Raw genomic sequence first — 17,138 nt, 5'->3', positions numbered from 1 at the left:
TCCACCCCCCCAGGTCCTTGCATAGGACAGATCAGTACACCCATGATGTCATGATCCATGATGATGACCTGGTCAGAATTATCTCTCCCTGACCTCAAAAGAGTAACCATCTCAGGAATACAACTCAGTCTTCTCATTTGTCTTTAGCCTTGCTGGTAGTAATGAGATTAGGGTCACAGAATATTTCACCAATTGTTCATAAGATGGTACATATTAATTCATTTTTATTCTTTGTTCATTAAACTTATGCTGTAGTTCCAGCCTAATGTTTCTTTTCTTAATGTTGGCAGGTAAAGACGGCCTATTTTACCCCAAGGTAGAAAACCAATACAGCTGTATCTGACAGGGAACAGTCATCATGTCCTTCTGCGAATAACCAGGGATTTTTACCAAGGAGTCACTTCCCTGAAATCCGGTCCTCAGTAAATGGAAGTAAGTGGGTGGATGTAACAGGGGCTGGTAACCAGCTGAGTTGGGAGATTCTCTCTGCCTTTGGATTCTGATTGTTTCTGTCTTATTCTACATGATCTTTGCTGAGGCAAAGACACGGTTTTCTGTCATCATCAAAACAGACCTCCCGCCAGCAGGGTGGGAGAATTCCCTACTTGACCACCAGCCTATCCTAGACACAGGGTGGAAAAGGAGCCCTCGCCTCCTCACCTCCAGGGAATGTGGGTTTCCCTGAAAGAAGGGAGACGTTAAAATTCCATTTCTTAGCTGGAGCTACCCTCTGTTACTTCTCAGATTTTATTAAAATTAAACCTGTTAATTCTTTGTTCTTTCACCCTGAAGCAATTCTGGAAAGAAAACATATTTTAAAATTGAACAGAAAAACTATTATGAAAGACACTGAGCTCACATTTGTTAAATGACTTTGTGCTCTTGAAAAGAAATGTATAAAAAGCAGATTATGAACTGCTCTGCATGACTTCCTTTGTGTGGATTTCAGAAGCAGCTTGACTGACACAGAGATCCTGAAGGAGAGAATTTTTGGATACTAAAAATGCTTTTAACGAAGGTGATACACAAGATTTCAGAGAACAATTTCAACATTGTTCTGTTGAAGGTTATACTTAGCTCTGAACCACATTACTTTCCTGTCTACGTTTCATTTCCCGGGGTCTTGCCAAGTGATAAACAGACACAGGCGTTTGGTAGATGCGGCGTTTTTTCAGCACGAACAGGGTGGCTGGAGTTTGCTTAGTTAAAGGCATCTATTGACTTCTGTGATCATTATGGAAATGCTGGTGTGAGGCCTTCAGGAGACTATGGGGGGAAAATGGACATACTGTGCTGTCTATTCCATCATCCAGATACATTTTGTCAGGGGTAAGGCTTCTGGTTGTCCTTTCTTGTCAGATCGGCTGCTTTGGGGGGAATGGGGCCTCTGTTTATTTTAAATGCCTTGTGGCTACTGCCGAAATTGATCACCAAAGGCAGACTGTTATTAAGGTTTTCAGTTATGTGTTTAAGTGGCAGCTCTCAGAGAGATGTTAAGAGTCTAGAAAGGATTACAAATGAGCACTAAAAACAAGAAGGGAGTGGGTGGTTTGTGCCACTGCTCTGAGACATTTTCACCCATTTTCTTTCTAAGAGGGTCTCTTGGAGTAACTGGGAAATTGTGCTTCTTGCAAATGAAATGCTTTCCAAGTGATAGTCAGAATAACTCCGGAATACTAGAAAAATCACAAGCCATCAAGACTCAGAGCTAGCTCCTGGCTCAACCTTTTCTCTTTCTCAAATACTTTCTCTTTTGGATATAGCCAAGAATTTCTCCTCCAAATACTAAGATCTTTGGGAGCTGAACATACGTTGAATTTTAATGAGGCATGTGTAGGTATGGACCTGGGAGACAAAGTAGGGTCCTTATGACAGCGGGGACCAGTGCCTAAAGGGCCTATTTAAAAACAGCAGGAGGAGAGATTTGTTCTGCATTCCGTAGCACGAGGGTATTAGAGTGAGCCCGAGTGTCTTAAGAATTAACTCTGCTTTTCAGATATAGTTATGAAGATTTTAAAGGAGAATTTCTAAATCAAAGGAGACTTTGGAATATAATGCTGTAGATAGGATCAGAGATGTATTACCAGGCAAAGGTGAGCTCACAGGGAGCTACGTTAAGCTGCAGTAACCTCTGCCTACCCAAACTTTTGCATTCATAAAAGTGTAGTAACTCCCGTTTGTCCAGTACCTTTGGAGCCTGTTTTTTTCTCAGTTGCTTGTCATCTTTTTATCTTTTTCCTTTGTGAGCTTCAGTGGTACTTGTCACAATAATATATCATTCCTGTAACAGTATTCCATGTTAATTCTAAAACTGAGACCTACACTATTGAAGGCATGTCAAAGGCTCAGTGCTTAACATATTGTAAGTGTCCTGTACCATTTGGTCAGAGAGCTGATGGGAGGGAATCTTCTTTCATGTCTAGTGTTTCAGTGTTGATTATAGATGATGCTGACCAGCGGGTTATCTTTAGTGGAAACCTCTACCGCTGTTTTTTCCCCATCCTTTCCTCAGGCACCCTAACTACATGGAAATGATGGCCCTTTTGATCCTCTGATATTGAATGTCAAATTTCTTACTCTTCTCAACCAGTTTGGAAGGCAGTTTGGAGGTCATGAAGGTTATAGAAGGAGCACAGACTCTAGACAACCAAATTAATGTTCTTTTACTGAGGTGTGACTTTAAGCAAATCACTTAATCTCTCTGTGCCTCATTTTCCTCTTTGATAAACAATGTTAACAAACATCACCCTTTGGACTTCCCTGGTGGCACAGTGGTTAAGAATCCACCTGCCAATGCAGGGGACACGGGTTCGATCACTTTTCTGGGAAGACCCCACATATTGCAGAGCAGCTAAGCCATGCGTCACGACTACAGAACCTGTGCTCTAGAGCCTGTGAGCCACAACTACTGAGCCCATGTGCCACAACTACTGAGCCCGTGTGCCACAACTACTGAAGCCCATGCGCCTATAGAGCCCATACTCCACAACAAGAGAAGCCACCACAGTGAGAAGCCGCGCACCTCAACGAAGAGTAGCCCATGCTCACTGCAACTAGAGAAAGCCCGCACGCAGCAACAAAGACCCAACGCAGCCAAAAATAAATAAATAAATTTTAAAAACAAACAGAAAAATCACCCTTTGGTGTGTGCAGAGGATTAAACAAAATAACCTATGTAAAACCCTCTTGTAAACATATATTTTTAAAAACGTACGCATATCAGTTATTTTTCAGCTTCAGAAAATAATATTTGTGTGTTATTATATGTTATGTGCTTTTGATTCATAAACAAAAAAAGCCAATTATATTCATTGTAAGAGTAGTTGTCATAATAAACTTGCTAGTGGGCTCCAATCTTTAAATAGGCTTACTTTTTTTCACAGGTAGTCAGAGAACTTGCATTATTTTTTGGACAGACCAATAGACAAAGTGATAGACATTCAAAAGTCAATAATTTCCTCTAGTGTCTTTAAGCAAATGCCTCCTCATTTGTATTGAGTCTTATGCTTCTCTGTCTAGATCAGGAACAAGCTCTCTCTAAGTCAGCCAGGGAGGAAAGTTCCAGCTGCTCCCTCACTTCACCAAAGTAACCAAGGTTTCTCATTGAGTCACTCTGTGTGAATCATGCAAACTGATGGCTCACGTCCTTCCTTTTCAGGAGTATTGGAAGAAACGTTCAATGCAGAAGAAGACATTTATGCATTACCGGGTTCTGATGTCAACCTGACCTGCCAAACACAGAAGAAAGGCTTCTTGGTGCAGTTGCAGTTGTCCAAGGTCACTGATAAGTTGGACCTGATTGCCCTTTATCATCCCCAACGTGGCTTTTACTGTGCCAGTGGGAGCCCCTGTGAGTCGCTGGTGGCTTTCAGAGAAGCTCCCAGGAATGTGTCAAAGTGGACTCTGCACTTAAGGAACATGTCCTCCTTGCTCACTGGAAAGTATGAGTGTAGCTTCACTCTGTACCCAGAGGGCATTCAGACGAAAATCTACAACCTACAGATTCAGACAAATGGTAAGCATGTCTGGGAGGGGGAAGGAAGCACATGCATTCGTTCACCTCTCATTTGTTCAACAAGTATGTGTTCTGAGCCAGCCATGTGCCAGAATACATGTAAAATTGCACCAGTGATAAGTGGTAAAGACTACAGTGATTTTGTGAGAGAGTATAATAGAAGTCAGGAAAATTGACTCTGAGAAAGCAACACCTGAGCTGAGGTCTGAAGATTAGTAGATATTAACACCATTTGAGAGGTGGAAGGTTTGTGAGTGATCCAGAGACAAGGAACAGCTGATATGAAGGGCTATGTAGTGTTTGAGGACATAGGAAGATGCCAGTGGGACTTCGGTACAGAATTAAGGGATGAGGTGGGAGATACGGTAAGGACCAGATCATGCTGAACTTTGTCAGCCATGTTTGAGGTTTGGATTTTTATCTAAGTGCCTTGGGAAGACATCAAAGTATTTTCAACCAAAGGATGGCATGACATTTATAGCCTGATTGAATTTGTGTTATAAAAAGCTGGTGCTGGCTTCACTATGAGAATGAAGTGAAGGCGGATGAGAAGGAGAAGGTGGAGACAAGTTAGGAGACCAGTAGCCCAGAGGAGACAGAGTGATAGTTTGGGTAGATGTAGAAAGAAGATGACGAATTTGAGCTTTGAGCGTTAAACAGGTAGGACTTGGTAATAGAGTGGATCTAGAACAATGGCAGTATGAGTAAGGGAGAGAAAAATCATGCATGTGTCTGGCAAGCACACCTGAATGGTGGTGCCATTCACTGAGATGGGAGGCAAAGGAATCAGAGCAGTTTGGGGGGGACTTATCAAAGTGGATTTGGATATATTTAGTATAAGGCAAGGAAAGGTACCGAGGAGGCTGCTGAATGTGTAGCATTCACTCATTCTTGATTTAGAAGGCTGCCTTTGAAGGCAGGAATCCTAGGTTAAAGTTCTAGTACCTTTCTGGCTAGAAAAGAATTTCACCTGGGGCCTGGCATGTACATTCTCTGAGCCCATCTGGAAAATGATGACAGTAATGCCTACCCTAAATTAGTTGGTCCTAAAATAAATGATCTCCGTTTATACTAATGGAAAAGATGAAAACGAAAGCCAAATGGAAAATGCACTGGAAATGGAATGTTTTTACCTCAGGGGCAAAGTGACCTGGTGTTATATGAAAAAAGCACAGCAAAAACTAACTCATGAACGCTATGCTAAAGAAGGCATGGAGCTGCCCAGGACAAACAACAGGTATGGATTTATTACTTCCTCTCCACTTCTCAAGAGATAAGACCATGCGTGGTGTTGGGCAGTCCAGCTATAGAGCAGGATCTCTTCTACCTCTACCTTAACAATGCCCCATTCCCATTGCTGTTTTCCAAGGAAAAAATACTTCATTTGGGGATAGGTTGGGATGGTGGGGGTTGAGTGAAGAGAAATGAGAAGACCTGTATAGAACAGTGTTTGCCTACATATATTTTGGCGTCAGGTGGCCTGGATTTGAATGTTGGCTCTGTCATTCACTATATATTTCATCTTCGCCGGGTTCTTCTAAGTCCCTAAGTTTTTGTTTCCTGATATAACAAATATGGATAATTATAGGAACTCCTTCACAGGTACCATTATTTTGATGATTAGATGAGATAATCTGTGTAAAGCACTTAGCATAGTTCCTGCCCAAGAGTAAGAGTTTGGAAAATGGTACTTTTCATTATGAATAGTAAAAATAATAATGAGTGAACTCTATATCTCAGGTCTCATTGAAAATGAGTCTTCCGCCCTCTCTTTTTGTGTCTGCCTGATATGGAGCCCAACAAAACATGTGCCACACATTAGCACAAGTACACACTGACCTTGGCTTTAGACAAAGATTTTGGGTCTTCTTCCTAAAACTGTAAACTATGCTACTGCATATGTGAGGACCTAGTGTTTATTCCATGGAGAATTGACAACATGGATTAATGTGCCGTATAGGAAATAGGAGGTGGGAATGGCTCAACATAAAGACAGCAGTGGAGAAGAGGTACAGTGCCATTCAGAAAGGAGAGTGGTGTTGCCTTTGAGGGAAAGTGTATTTCTTAAAATAAAGGGCCAAGCTTGTAACTACTAAAAACTGCAAATCACTGGGGAGGCAGAAGCCAAGTATACATGCTTTGTGGTTGTCCATTTCCCAGTCTTCTGACTGTAACTTTGCTCTTGATCTGCCGGACCAGACGGAAAAAACAATGGCCTCGATGTTAGAGAAATTGTTCTGGTATTGTGTGTTTGGGTACAAAGGGAGCAAAATAGAAAAAAGAAAAACAGAAAGGGAAAGAACTCTTTCACCACAGAGTGATCAAAATTGTAAGCCTGGTATAAAGCTAAGGGGCAGATACTTAGACGGGCAGTTGTCACTCAAAAGCCCTGTCAAATCCCCCCTCATGACATCTTTTTCCCCTGTATTCTTTTGATCTTCACTCCTTCTCCTCTCTCTCTTGCCATTTCCCTCTCACAACCCTGGGAGATCTTCAGGTTTACAGGCTGGTTGGGTAAGCAAAGCACACATGAGTGCAAGTATGTGCAATACATGAACAAATGCAAATCGAAGTGGTGTATGAGAATCTAAATAGGAAAAGGCTGAGGGACCAGAGGTGGTTGGGACCTCTTTCTGTTTCCTTTCTGTTGTCTGCAGAGTCATTCTCCTCCCTGCCTGCTCACAAAACAGTGTGTCTAAATCCTGTCCCCATGTTCCTGGAGTGCCTAGCTGAGAAGGGACTCTTCTCTTCACTATACCTTGTTCCTTTGTGTGAGCTAGTGCTCTGAGGCTGTGGATGAGGGTAGAAATGTAACACACTGTTTGGCATTTGCTTCTTTTTTCATTTTCACTTGACAGGGTTTCCTTTTAGGTTAGTTTTAGGGTTATTCCAAGAAACGCAGTTCTCTGAGTCAAGCCTTGGGTTATTGTCATCCAGGTTTCCATCATTTGACGCTACTGGATCCCACGATGCTTCAGACTGTGAGACTTTAATGTGTCTGAAATGTGTAGTTGTTAGGATTAGTTCTAAAAAGTACAATATGGCTTTAATTTCCCAGATTACAACAAAAGCCTTGGGGGCGGTTAATGTCATTGTTAGAAGCAGTAGTAGGAGAAGAAGGAGGAAAGGTAGTAGAAGGAGGAGGAGGTGTGGTAATAGAAGTAGTATAGACTATAATAACAGAGTAATAGTACCGGTAATAGAATGGAATAATCTGGATAATATAATCTTGATAATCTCAGTCTAACTACATGCTACTACCCTGTCTAAAGGCATAGTGTGTTCTTTGACCTTTTTTTCCCAGTTTTATTGAGATATAATTGACATATTGTATTCATTTTAGGTATACAACATGATGATTTGATATATGTATATATTGTAAAATGATCACCACAGTAAGTTCCGTTAACATCCATCACTTCACACAGTGAAAATTTTTTTCTTATGATGAGAACCCTTAAGATGTGCTCTTTTAGCAACTTTTAAACACCTTTTTTTTTCTTTTTTTTGCGGTACGCGGGCCTGTCACTGTTGTGGCCTCTCCCGTTGTGGAGCACAGGCTCCGGACACGCAGGCTCAGCGGCCATGGCTCACGGGCCCAGCCGCTCCGTGGCATGTGGGATCTTCCTGGACCAGGGCACGAACCCGTGTCCCCTGCATCGGTAGGCGGACTCTCAACCACTGCGCCACCAGGGAAGCCCTTTTAAACACATTTTTAACTTTAGTTACCATGCTGTACATTACATCCCCAGAATTTATTTATTTTATAACTGGAAGCTTGTACCTTTTGGCCACTTTCACTCATTTTGCCTACTCCCCACCACCTGCCTCTGACCAGTCTGTTCCCTTTTAATCTGAAGGCTGTCTTACATTTCTTTTCCAATGCATTTGTTGAACAAATTTGATTATTTGTCCTGTAGAATTACCCACAGCCTGGGTTTTGCTTTTCACATCTCATGGTATCTCCATGTTCCTCTTTCACCTTTTAGTTAGGTATACAGATTTGATCATATTTATTTTTATTTTCTGGCAAGAGTATTTCATAGATGATGTTGTGTAGTTACATCAGAGCTACATAATGTCTGATTGTGTGATGTTAACAGCCACTGATGGGTATTGCCTAGATCCATTCGTTCATTATGGGCTGCCAGAGTGATGTTCTAATTCTATCATTCCTTCATTTATCAGCTGAAGTATTCTTATAAAGAGAAATTCCTCCCATGAACCAATTATTTACTACATGTACAATTTGTATAAGAAAAGCAGAATAGACACTTGGTTCTTTCCCTTTATTTACCAGATTTAAAAATGAGTTGGTTCACTAGCATTCTTAGGTCATAAATAAGTATTTGTGTTAAGTATCAAGAATTTATACGAATTTAAACATATTAATGAGTTTTAATTCATTATAGTTATTATCCTTATTAGGCTGAAAATGTCCCACATATAAAATCTATTAACCATTTATAATATAAATTGCAAATATTTTCTCAGTTTGTCCTCTGTCCATACTTTCTTATGCTACTGTTTCCAATGCAGCATAATTCTTACATTTATGACATAAAATATATCACTTTTTTTCCTTATTGGTTCTAATTTTGAGTCATAGTTAAGAAAAGTTTTCCCCATTCCCAGATTATACAGAAATTCACTCATGTTATTTCTCACACTTGCATGTTTTTTTAAATTAGCATTTAAATTTGTGATGTTAGGTTTCTAGTGTTAAAAATTGTAACTAAATATATTTTTTTAATGATTTCTAATACTCTTCTTTCTGTATTTCCTACTTTTTTTCCTTCCTATGGTTCAGTTTAGAAATTTTCTATTGACCTATTTTCCAATTCACGAATCTTATTTTTCTTGGTATCCAGTAAGTTTTCAATCTCATCAAATTCATTCTTAATTTCTGATGTTATATTTTTAAGTTATTGTTTTTTTTAGATTTTTAATTCTTTGATGAAATTATTCATCTTTTCATGTAGTTCCTTCATCTCTTTCTCTATTCTTAAATATGTTAAAAAGAGTTAATGTCCTTGTTGGCTAACTCCAATGTTTCTATTTTTTCTATATATGCAGTTTATTATATGTATTACATATATAAAGAATATATATTGTGTTATTATTGACAATAATAGCAAAAGGAAAGGATGTGCTGGAGTAAGCTGTGAAAAAGAAAAAGTAGACAAAAAACAGACACATGAATGATCTCCTATAACATAGCCAACAGAACAGTGCTGCAATTAATGGTTTAAAGAATTTCATGTTCTTAAAGAAATTGAGAAGAAAAAAGAAAAAAATGTATATATTTTATATTGACCCATATATTTACCATTTCCTATGCTCTTCTTTCCATCCCATGGAGTGAAGTTACTATTTGGTGTCATTTTCTTTCAGCCTGAAGGACTTACTTTAGAATTTCATATAAAACGAATCTACTTGCCATGAATTCTGGTTTTTCTTTTTTTCATTTTTATTTTTGAATGATATTTTCAATGACTGTAGAATTCTTTTTTTTTTTTTTTTTTTTTTTTTTAAGTTATTTTTAAAATCTTTTTAAATTTTTTTTTTTTTTTTTTTTTTTTTTTTTATTTTTTTATGTAGAATTCTTAGTGGACTGTTTTTTCTTTCAGTATTTTGAATATGTCTTCTGATCTCCATTGTTTCTAGTGAGACAAGAGCCATTAATTCTTTTATTGGTCCCTGCATGTGATAAGTTTGGGGCTTTTTCCTTACTGATTTCAATCACTGCTTTTCTACTTTTCTCTTTGTTTTGGCTTTCAGCAGTTTGATTATGACATGCCTAGTTGGGTGTTTCTTTGTATTTATCGTATTAAGGTTTTAAAGTTCTTGAATGTGTAGATTAATTTGGGGAAATTTTTAAAAAATCAAATATGCAGTTTTTGGTCTTTGTTTCTTCAAATATTTGTTCTGTCCCCCTCTGTTTCATCTCTCCTTCTATGACTCTAATTACATATATGTTAGGACACTTGATATTGTCCTATATGGCTCTGAAACTCTTTGTTTTCCTTCAATCGTCTTTCTCTCTGCTATTCAGATTAGATAATTTATATTAATCATTATTCGGACATACTGATTTTTTTCTTCTGCCATCTCAAATTGGCTGTTGAGAATTCCCAGTGAATTTTTTATTTTTATTATTGACTTTTCAACTCTAGAATAACCATCTGGTTCATTTTATCCTCACTAAAATTCCCTATGTATTGAGTCATTGCCATCATATTTTGCTTAATCCTTTGAACATACTTTTAATAGCTGCTTTGAAGTCTGTTAAATCCCATGTAGGATCTGCTCAGAGTCAGTTTCAATGAACTGCTTTTTTCTTGAGTATGGATCACACTTTCCTGTTTCCTTCATATGTCCTCATTTTTTGTTGAAAGCTAAACGTAAAAACAAAAACAAAAAACCCATAATGCGACAACTCTAGATTCTGTGGGTTTTTCAAAATTTTAGTAACTTACCCATATTTAAATTGCAAAATCCGTCTCCTTTGCAGTGTGTGGCCATTGAAATCTCTGCTTAGCTTTTTACTATAATTCTTATGTCTTTAGTTTGGCTTCCAAGGAGTTGCCCCTACATTGGCAAAGCCCCTTTGTTGGTCCACAAATGAATTTGCCAAAAAATTGTGCTCAAATACCTCAAGCCCAATAGGCTTCCACCCTCTACACATAGATGTCTGTGGAGGCGGGGTTAGGGAGTGCCTTCAAAATTGCGACAGTAGTACCTCCCTTGGCTTTCACTTTTCACTGGGCTCTCTTAGGTCCCCCCGACTCATGTGTATATTTTCCCAGTCAGCCTGAGATATGTAGAGAATTTATGTCAGCTATTATATGACTCTCTGATTTCTAGAATCTCCATGTTAACTGTCTATCTGCTCTGCCCCTCATCCCAAATGAGACTGCAAACCCAGGCTAACCAAGCATCAGTTTTTCTCTGTTTCCTACCAAGTTTGTCCCTGTTAGCTGACAAAGTGAAGGATTTTCATGCTCAGACCTAATTTAAGTCTTCCCCTTTTGGAAGAAAAGCTGCTGGGTTTTGTAGCCAGCTCTAAGATGGTGAAACTACCTTTCTCACCGACCTAGTCAGGAAAGGGGATAGAAGGATCCCTAAGCAAGAAGGCTAAAGACTCCTACTGTTCTTATTGAAACTCTAGTGGTTTTTCAGGAAAAAATGCTTCCCAATTAAATGTTTGTCTTTGATCAATTTCCAGGGCCCTGAAAATTGTGATTTTTTTTTAACACATTTGCTCAGTTTTATACATATCTTTTTTTCACTGACATCTTCATGCCCGCAAAACCTCAATCCCCGCCTCATCTGCGTTTTTGATACTTATGTTGTATCTTTATTTAAAAATACATATTCATTACTACTCTCTTATAACAATTATTTATTCTTAGTGCTAAAGGTAAATATATATTCAACACTTACCCCTAGACTTTATGTGAATGTCTCTTCAGTTTGAAGTATATTCTATTGGAGAATCCTCAGAAAATGTTCATGGGGCAATATTCCCTGAGTTCTTGCATGACTCTAACATGATTTTTATAGTCTTCATATTAAAGACTGAATGTAATATCCTTACCTCATATTTTCTTTCCTTGAGTATATTCGATATGTTACTATATTGTTTTCTGACATAAAGATTTGCTGTCCAAAAGTTAATAACAATTTGATTTTCTTTCCCCAGAACTGACTTTGTTTAATACTTTTATAAGAAAATGCTTAATGTCCATTCTGAGACTATTTTCCTACTTTTGAAGTATAATCTTTTAATATTTTCTAGTCATTTTATTTTAAGAAATTGTACTTGATTATAATTTTCAGTATTTTTTCTGTCTATTGTTTATTTCCTTGAGTATCTTCTATTAAGCATACTTTTTATCTTCTTTGCCTGTCTCTTTCTTTGAATCCCTTTTACCTCTTTTTTTCTTTTAAAATTCATTATTTATTAACTTATTTCTTTTAAAAATTTCCCTCATTCTATTTTTTAAATTTCTTTTAATGCATTAGCTTTTGTGTTAATATATTCTTGGTTTTGTTCTAGTTTGCTCTTAATTTCTGAAATGATTTTCAAAACTTATTATTTCCAACCCTTTCCTGAATTCTCTTACTTATCTTTTATAAACTTTCTTCTCTCCAATTGACTCATTTACTAGTCTTTCTAAATTTTCTCATAGCTTATATCATTTTCTTTATTTCTTTAAGCTCATTTTGAATAAGTAGGCTATAGTTTTTATTTATTTTGAAGTCATGTCTTTCTAATATGCTGTTATTGTTGTAGGAATGTTACTTTGTTCTCTCTTTTTTTTTCTTATGATATCTTTACATGTGATTCTACCCCATTTCTTTTCTATTGCTCAATCTAAGTATGTTTAAGTTAAATGGATTTTGATTTTTATCATGGAAGAGTGGGCCAGGCTATCTTTTCTAGAGTCTTCAGTTTCTCTAGAGCTCTCTCTTCTGTTATGTTCAAGGTAAATTATATGCCACTGTACTTTGTGAGATGTACTTCCTTTCCTCCTATCCCTCACTTTTATCTAAATTGCCACTTTGCTTTCTCCTGTTGGGCCTGTCCTGTTTAATTTGGATTCTACTCCCAGGGGTTTCTTCTCAGTATGGGATATGTCTGAAGAGTCACCTCTGCTCTAGCACTGACAAGCCTTTTCTTCTTTCCCTAGAAGGCTCTGATAATTTGGTGCCTACATACTTCTTTCTGCATTTCTGCTGCTATTCTCAGATTAGTCTGCCTTTTTCCCCAGTGATTGCCTGTTGGTTTTTTTCTGGGGCAGGGGGAGAGTTCTCTAGTTCTAAGGGCCATCAGGAGCCCAGCTGATTTTCCTGTTTCTTTTTGCACAGTTGCTGATATCACAGTGGTCTAGTGGTTTGTCTCCACCTATTAATGGTGATATATTGTTATTTAGTGTTCCCGCAGATATTGCTGTAGATATTGTATTTAGTTTTGCTACTCTAGTTAGTCTGTTTTTATTAGGAATTTCAGGAATATTCAAAAAGTTATGCCACTTGTATTTCCAACTTCCCAGAATCTGGACAAACTTTACAAAAAATTTAATACTTATGTATTTGGGTAATGCACAATAAAATAGAGTTAATGTACCAAGTGGATTTCATAAACTACACAAATGTGTGCCTAGGTCAGTCTCTGTTTAAAATAAACTGATAGGTTCTTCCCTGGTGGTGCAGTGGTTAAGGATCCGCCTGCCAATGGAGGGGACACGGGTTCGAGCCCTGGTCCAGGAAGATCCCACATGCCGCGGAGCAGCTAAGCCTGTGCACCACAACTACTGAGCTTGCTCTCTAGAGCCCGTGAGCCACAACTACTAAGCCCACGTGCCACAGCTGTGCACCTCAACGAAGGGTAGCCCCCGCTTGCCACAACTGGAGAACAGCCCGTGTGCAGCAATGAAGACCCAATGCAGCCAAAAAAATAAATTAAATAAAATTTCTCTCATTAAAATTTTTTTAAAATAAAATAAACTGATATAAGTCGAAAAGTTACAATAATCTCAAAAATAAAATCAATTATATTAATGGTGGTATGCAAACATGGCAAAAAAAGTTTCATAGTGATATACAAGTAACTCCATTTGGAAGTACTGTTATAGTTAAATGCCTTTAACCATAAAAGACAAGGGTTTTATTGTTTTGTTTTGTTTTTTAAATTATGGGGTTGGAGTAATATTTTGAAGCAGCAGTAGAAAGCAAAGAAGGCACTGATTCCATCTCCTGATCTTGAGGAAATAAGGGTATAAGAAAACAAACAACCACTGTCTGAGAATGATGAGGGGAAGATGGGCCCCAATGGAAAGGCCTGGCTTCAATTAAGGAAGGGGGGGAGGAGAGAGTTATCAGTGAAGAGGACAGCTGATACTGATGAGAGCTTGAAACACAATGAAGTTCTAAAGGCTAGGTATAACTTTCAAAATATCCAATTATTTTTTTTAAAATGTGCTGTTGATAATAATGAGGATGTTCATACCCCATGATCCATTCGTTATACTTCAGGGAATTTATCTTAAGTAGCTGAATGGTCAGAAGAAAGCTGTTAGTTTAAGGACGATCCTTGCTATAAAGATTGTAATAGTTTAAATAAGGTAAAAACCCAAACTGAAAAAGCATATGCTTCAATAATTGAAAATTACTAAACAAATGATGATGTGTATATATGACATAAAGCATCTAAGAATTTCAACCACAAATAGCTTAAGAATCATGCAAAACATTTTAAGTAAAAATATAGGTAACACTTTTTGGTTAATAAAATTGCAAAGTATGAAAAAAAAATACATGCATACAAATAAGATTTGTATAGATGTAGAAAAAAAGAAATAAGATTTTCAGGATATTAGGATGATAGAATTGTTTTCATTTATAATTTTTTTAAATTTATTTTTTAAAATTTATTTTTGGCTGCATTGGGTCTTTCGGTACGCGGGCCTCTCACTGTTGTGACCTCTCCCGTTGCGGAGCACAGGCTCTGGACGCACAGGCTCAGCGGCCATGGCTCACGGGCCCAGCCGCTCTGCGGCATGCAGGATCTTCCTGGACCAGGGCACGAACCCGTGTACCCTACATCGGCAGGCAGACTCTCAACCACTGAGCCACCAGGGAAGCCCTGCGTTGGGTCTTTATTGCAGCACGTGGGCTTTCTCTAGTTGGGGCGAGCGGGGGCTAGTCTTCGCTGTGGTGCACAGGCTTCTCATTGCGGTGGCTTCCCTTGTTGCTGAGCATGGGCTCTAGAGCGCAGGCTCAGTAGTTGTGGCTCACAGGCTTAGTTGCTCCGCAGCATGTGGGATCTTCCCGGCTCGGGGCTGGAACCCGTGTTCCCTGCATTGGCAGGCGGATTCTTAACCACTGCACCACGAGGGAAGTCCTATAAGTTATTTTTGACATTATTATAGTTTGCTTACATATGTATATATATGTGTGTATGTATATATATATATATATATATATATCTCACCGTCCAAAAGAGAGAGAAAAAAAAATTTTTTCTTTTCTATTTTGCAGGCGGATTCTTAACCACTGCACCACGAGGGAAGTCCTATAAGTTATTTTTGACATTATTATAGTTTGCTTACATATGTATATATATGTGTGTATGTATATATATATATATATATATCACCGTCCTGAAAAGAGAGACTACAAAACTTCATCTAATTTCACTTTTAAAATGAAAATAATTTATTAATGGTGCTTCCTTGGAGTTCCTTATGTGTTTTTCTGTGTCATTTCTTCTTTGGAGAAATATTTATAAGCTCTAAAATGACAATTAGGTATGAAAACAGTAAAAAGATCAGCATATGTTAGGAGTTTGGTAGGAGGAAGGTATGAATAGGCAGAGCACAGAGGATTTTTAGGTCAGTGAAACTATTCTATATGATACTACAATAGTGGATACATGTCAGACATTTGTCAAAATTCATGGAATGTACAACACCAAGAATGAACCCTAATGTAAATAAACTATGGCCTTTGGGTGATGATGTGTTTGATGTCGGTTCATTGATTGTAACGAAGGCAACACTGTGGTTAGGAGTGTTAGTAATGGGGGAGGCTGTGCATGGGTGGGGCAGGGGATATATGGAAACTCTGTACTTTCCACTCAATTTTGCTATGAACTTAAAAGTTCTCTAAAAGTAACTGTCTATTAAAATTTTTAAAAAGACAGTTAGAGGCTAGGTTATAACGTTTTATGTTCTACCTGATCCAGGAAATGTGATCTGAAGCCTAAAGCACCAATTTGGGGCTAACGCAGAGGAACATAACAAGCTGTGAGCTGGATTCTGTTAGGGTAGTTTCCCTATAGTTTTTCAGTGAGTAACAACTCTGTGCTTCTCAGTGACTCTTTTGCCACTTATACGAGGACTGTGGGTGGGGTCCCCTTCATAGGTGTACCCTGAGGATAGATGAATCTCTATACTAAAACTGTTCTCACTTCTTGGATTAAAAGCACTTTACAAACCAATCACAGATCCATGTCTTTTCTACCTTATGTTTTGTTACAGTTACACAGGATGAATGGAGAAGCAACCATACAATAGAAATAGAGATAAATCAGACTCTGGAAATACCGTGCTTTCAAAATATCTCCTTAGAAATTTCATCTGAGCTCACCTTTGCATGGTTGGTGGTAAGTGTTGCCCTTTTCAGTGAATAACTGCAATGATCTTTAAATATTAATGAAGTAAAAATGAATAACAAGTAGTAATAGGGAAGGAAACATGCTGGATGAGAGGCAGGCATTATGTGGAAGGTTGGGGAGTAGCTAGGGGAGGGAAGGAAGGACGCTAGGATTCCTTGCAACTCAGCAAGCCTCTGGGTCTGTGAATGCAGGAGCTTAGAAATTAGTTCCTCAAGGTTAGTTTATATTTCAAGCTATATACTAAACTGTGATTACAGAGAGAAAAAAGTGGGATGGTGCCCCCGAGAGGAGCCACATCCCGCAGAAGCTCCTACTCACACACACTTGTTTACACACATGTGCAGAGGTGTAGGCTACCTTTTCCCAGAACTCTTACTACTCCATTCTGGAAAATATAACATTGCTTAGATTGGGAAGCACAAACTCTAATGCTTATCAAATATAGGGAGAAAATGTGCATGAGAGAACCAGGAGCTGAATAAGAAACAGTCACTGCCCAGCTCTATTATTGCCACAGGCCCGTAGTTGCCATATTTTCTGACTTAAAAGAATAAAACAAAACAAAACAGAAATCTGGATTTTTATGAGAAATTTTCCAAGGCAAGCCAGCCAAATGACAGCCAGCTCTTAACCAGTATATACAGTAGACCTCAGTTGATAACACAAGTCTTACACAATTATAAAGATAACCATAAACACACTTTCGAGAATCATGTAATAGGGTGTTTATTTAGGTGATCCAAAATATGACTATATTAATTTTTCATATCATCATGAAAATGAAAACACAAGAGTTAAAAATTCTTACAGAACTAATAGTTGTCCGTGAACATAGCCGCTGATACCACCTGCAAAATACTGTACTTGCATGGTTGATCATTCATGTTACAAGTGAATAGATTTTTGTGGGCTGTCTTGGAAACTAGAACCTTCATGTAA

The 17,138-nt window shown here is 38.1% G+C and overlaps 1 protein-coding gene across 1 annotated transcript in view; it reads left to right on the top strand.

Annotated features, from left to right (window-relative positions):
• Nucleotides 1–1,199: 1,199 nt before the first annotated feature.
• CD96 (CD96 molecule) overlaps nt 1,200–17,138 on the top strand; it is an 81,447-nt gene continuing 65,508 nt past the window's right edge. Inside the window, 3 exon segments of the mRNA XM_024735322.1 lie at nt 1,200–1,329; nt 3,659–4,015; nt 16,063–16,187. Of these exon segments, the coding sequence (XP_024591090.1) occupies nt 1,269–1,329; nt 3,659–4,015; nt 16,063–16,187 (543 nt within the window). The 5' untranslated portion in view covers nt 1,200–1,268.

Source organism: Neophocaena asiaeorientalis, unplaced genomic scaffold, assembly GCF_003031525.2.
Source record: "Neophocaena asiaeorientalis asiaeorientalis breed wild unplaced genomic scaffold, Neophocaena_asiaeorientalis_V1.1 scaffold136, whole genome shotgun sequence".
NCBI classification, from domain to species: domain Eukaryota; kingdom Metazoa; phylum Chordata; class Mammalia; order Artiodactyla; family Phocoenidae; genus Neophocaena; species Neophocaena asiaeorientalis.
Note: the sequence above shows the minus strand (reverse complement) of the source record. Positions and strands in the feature narration are given on the sequence as shown.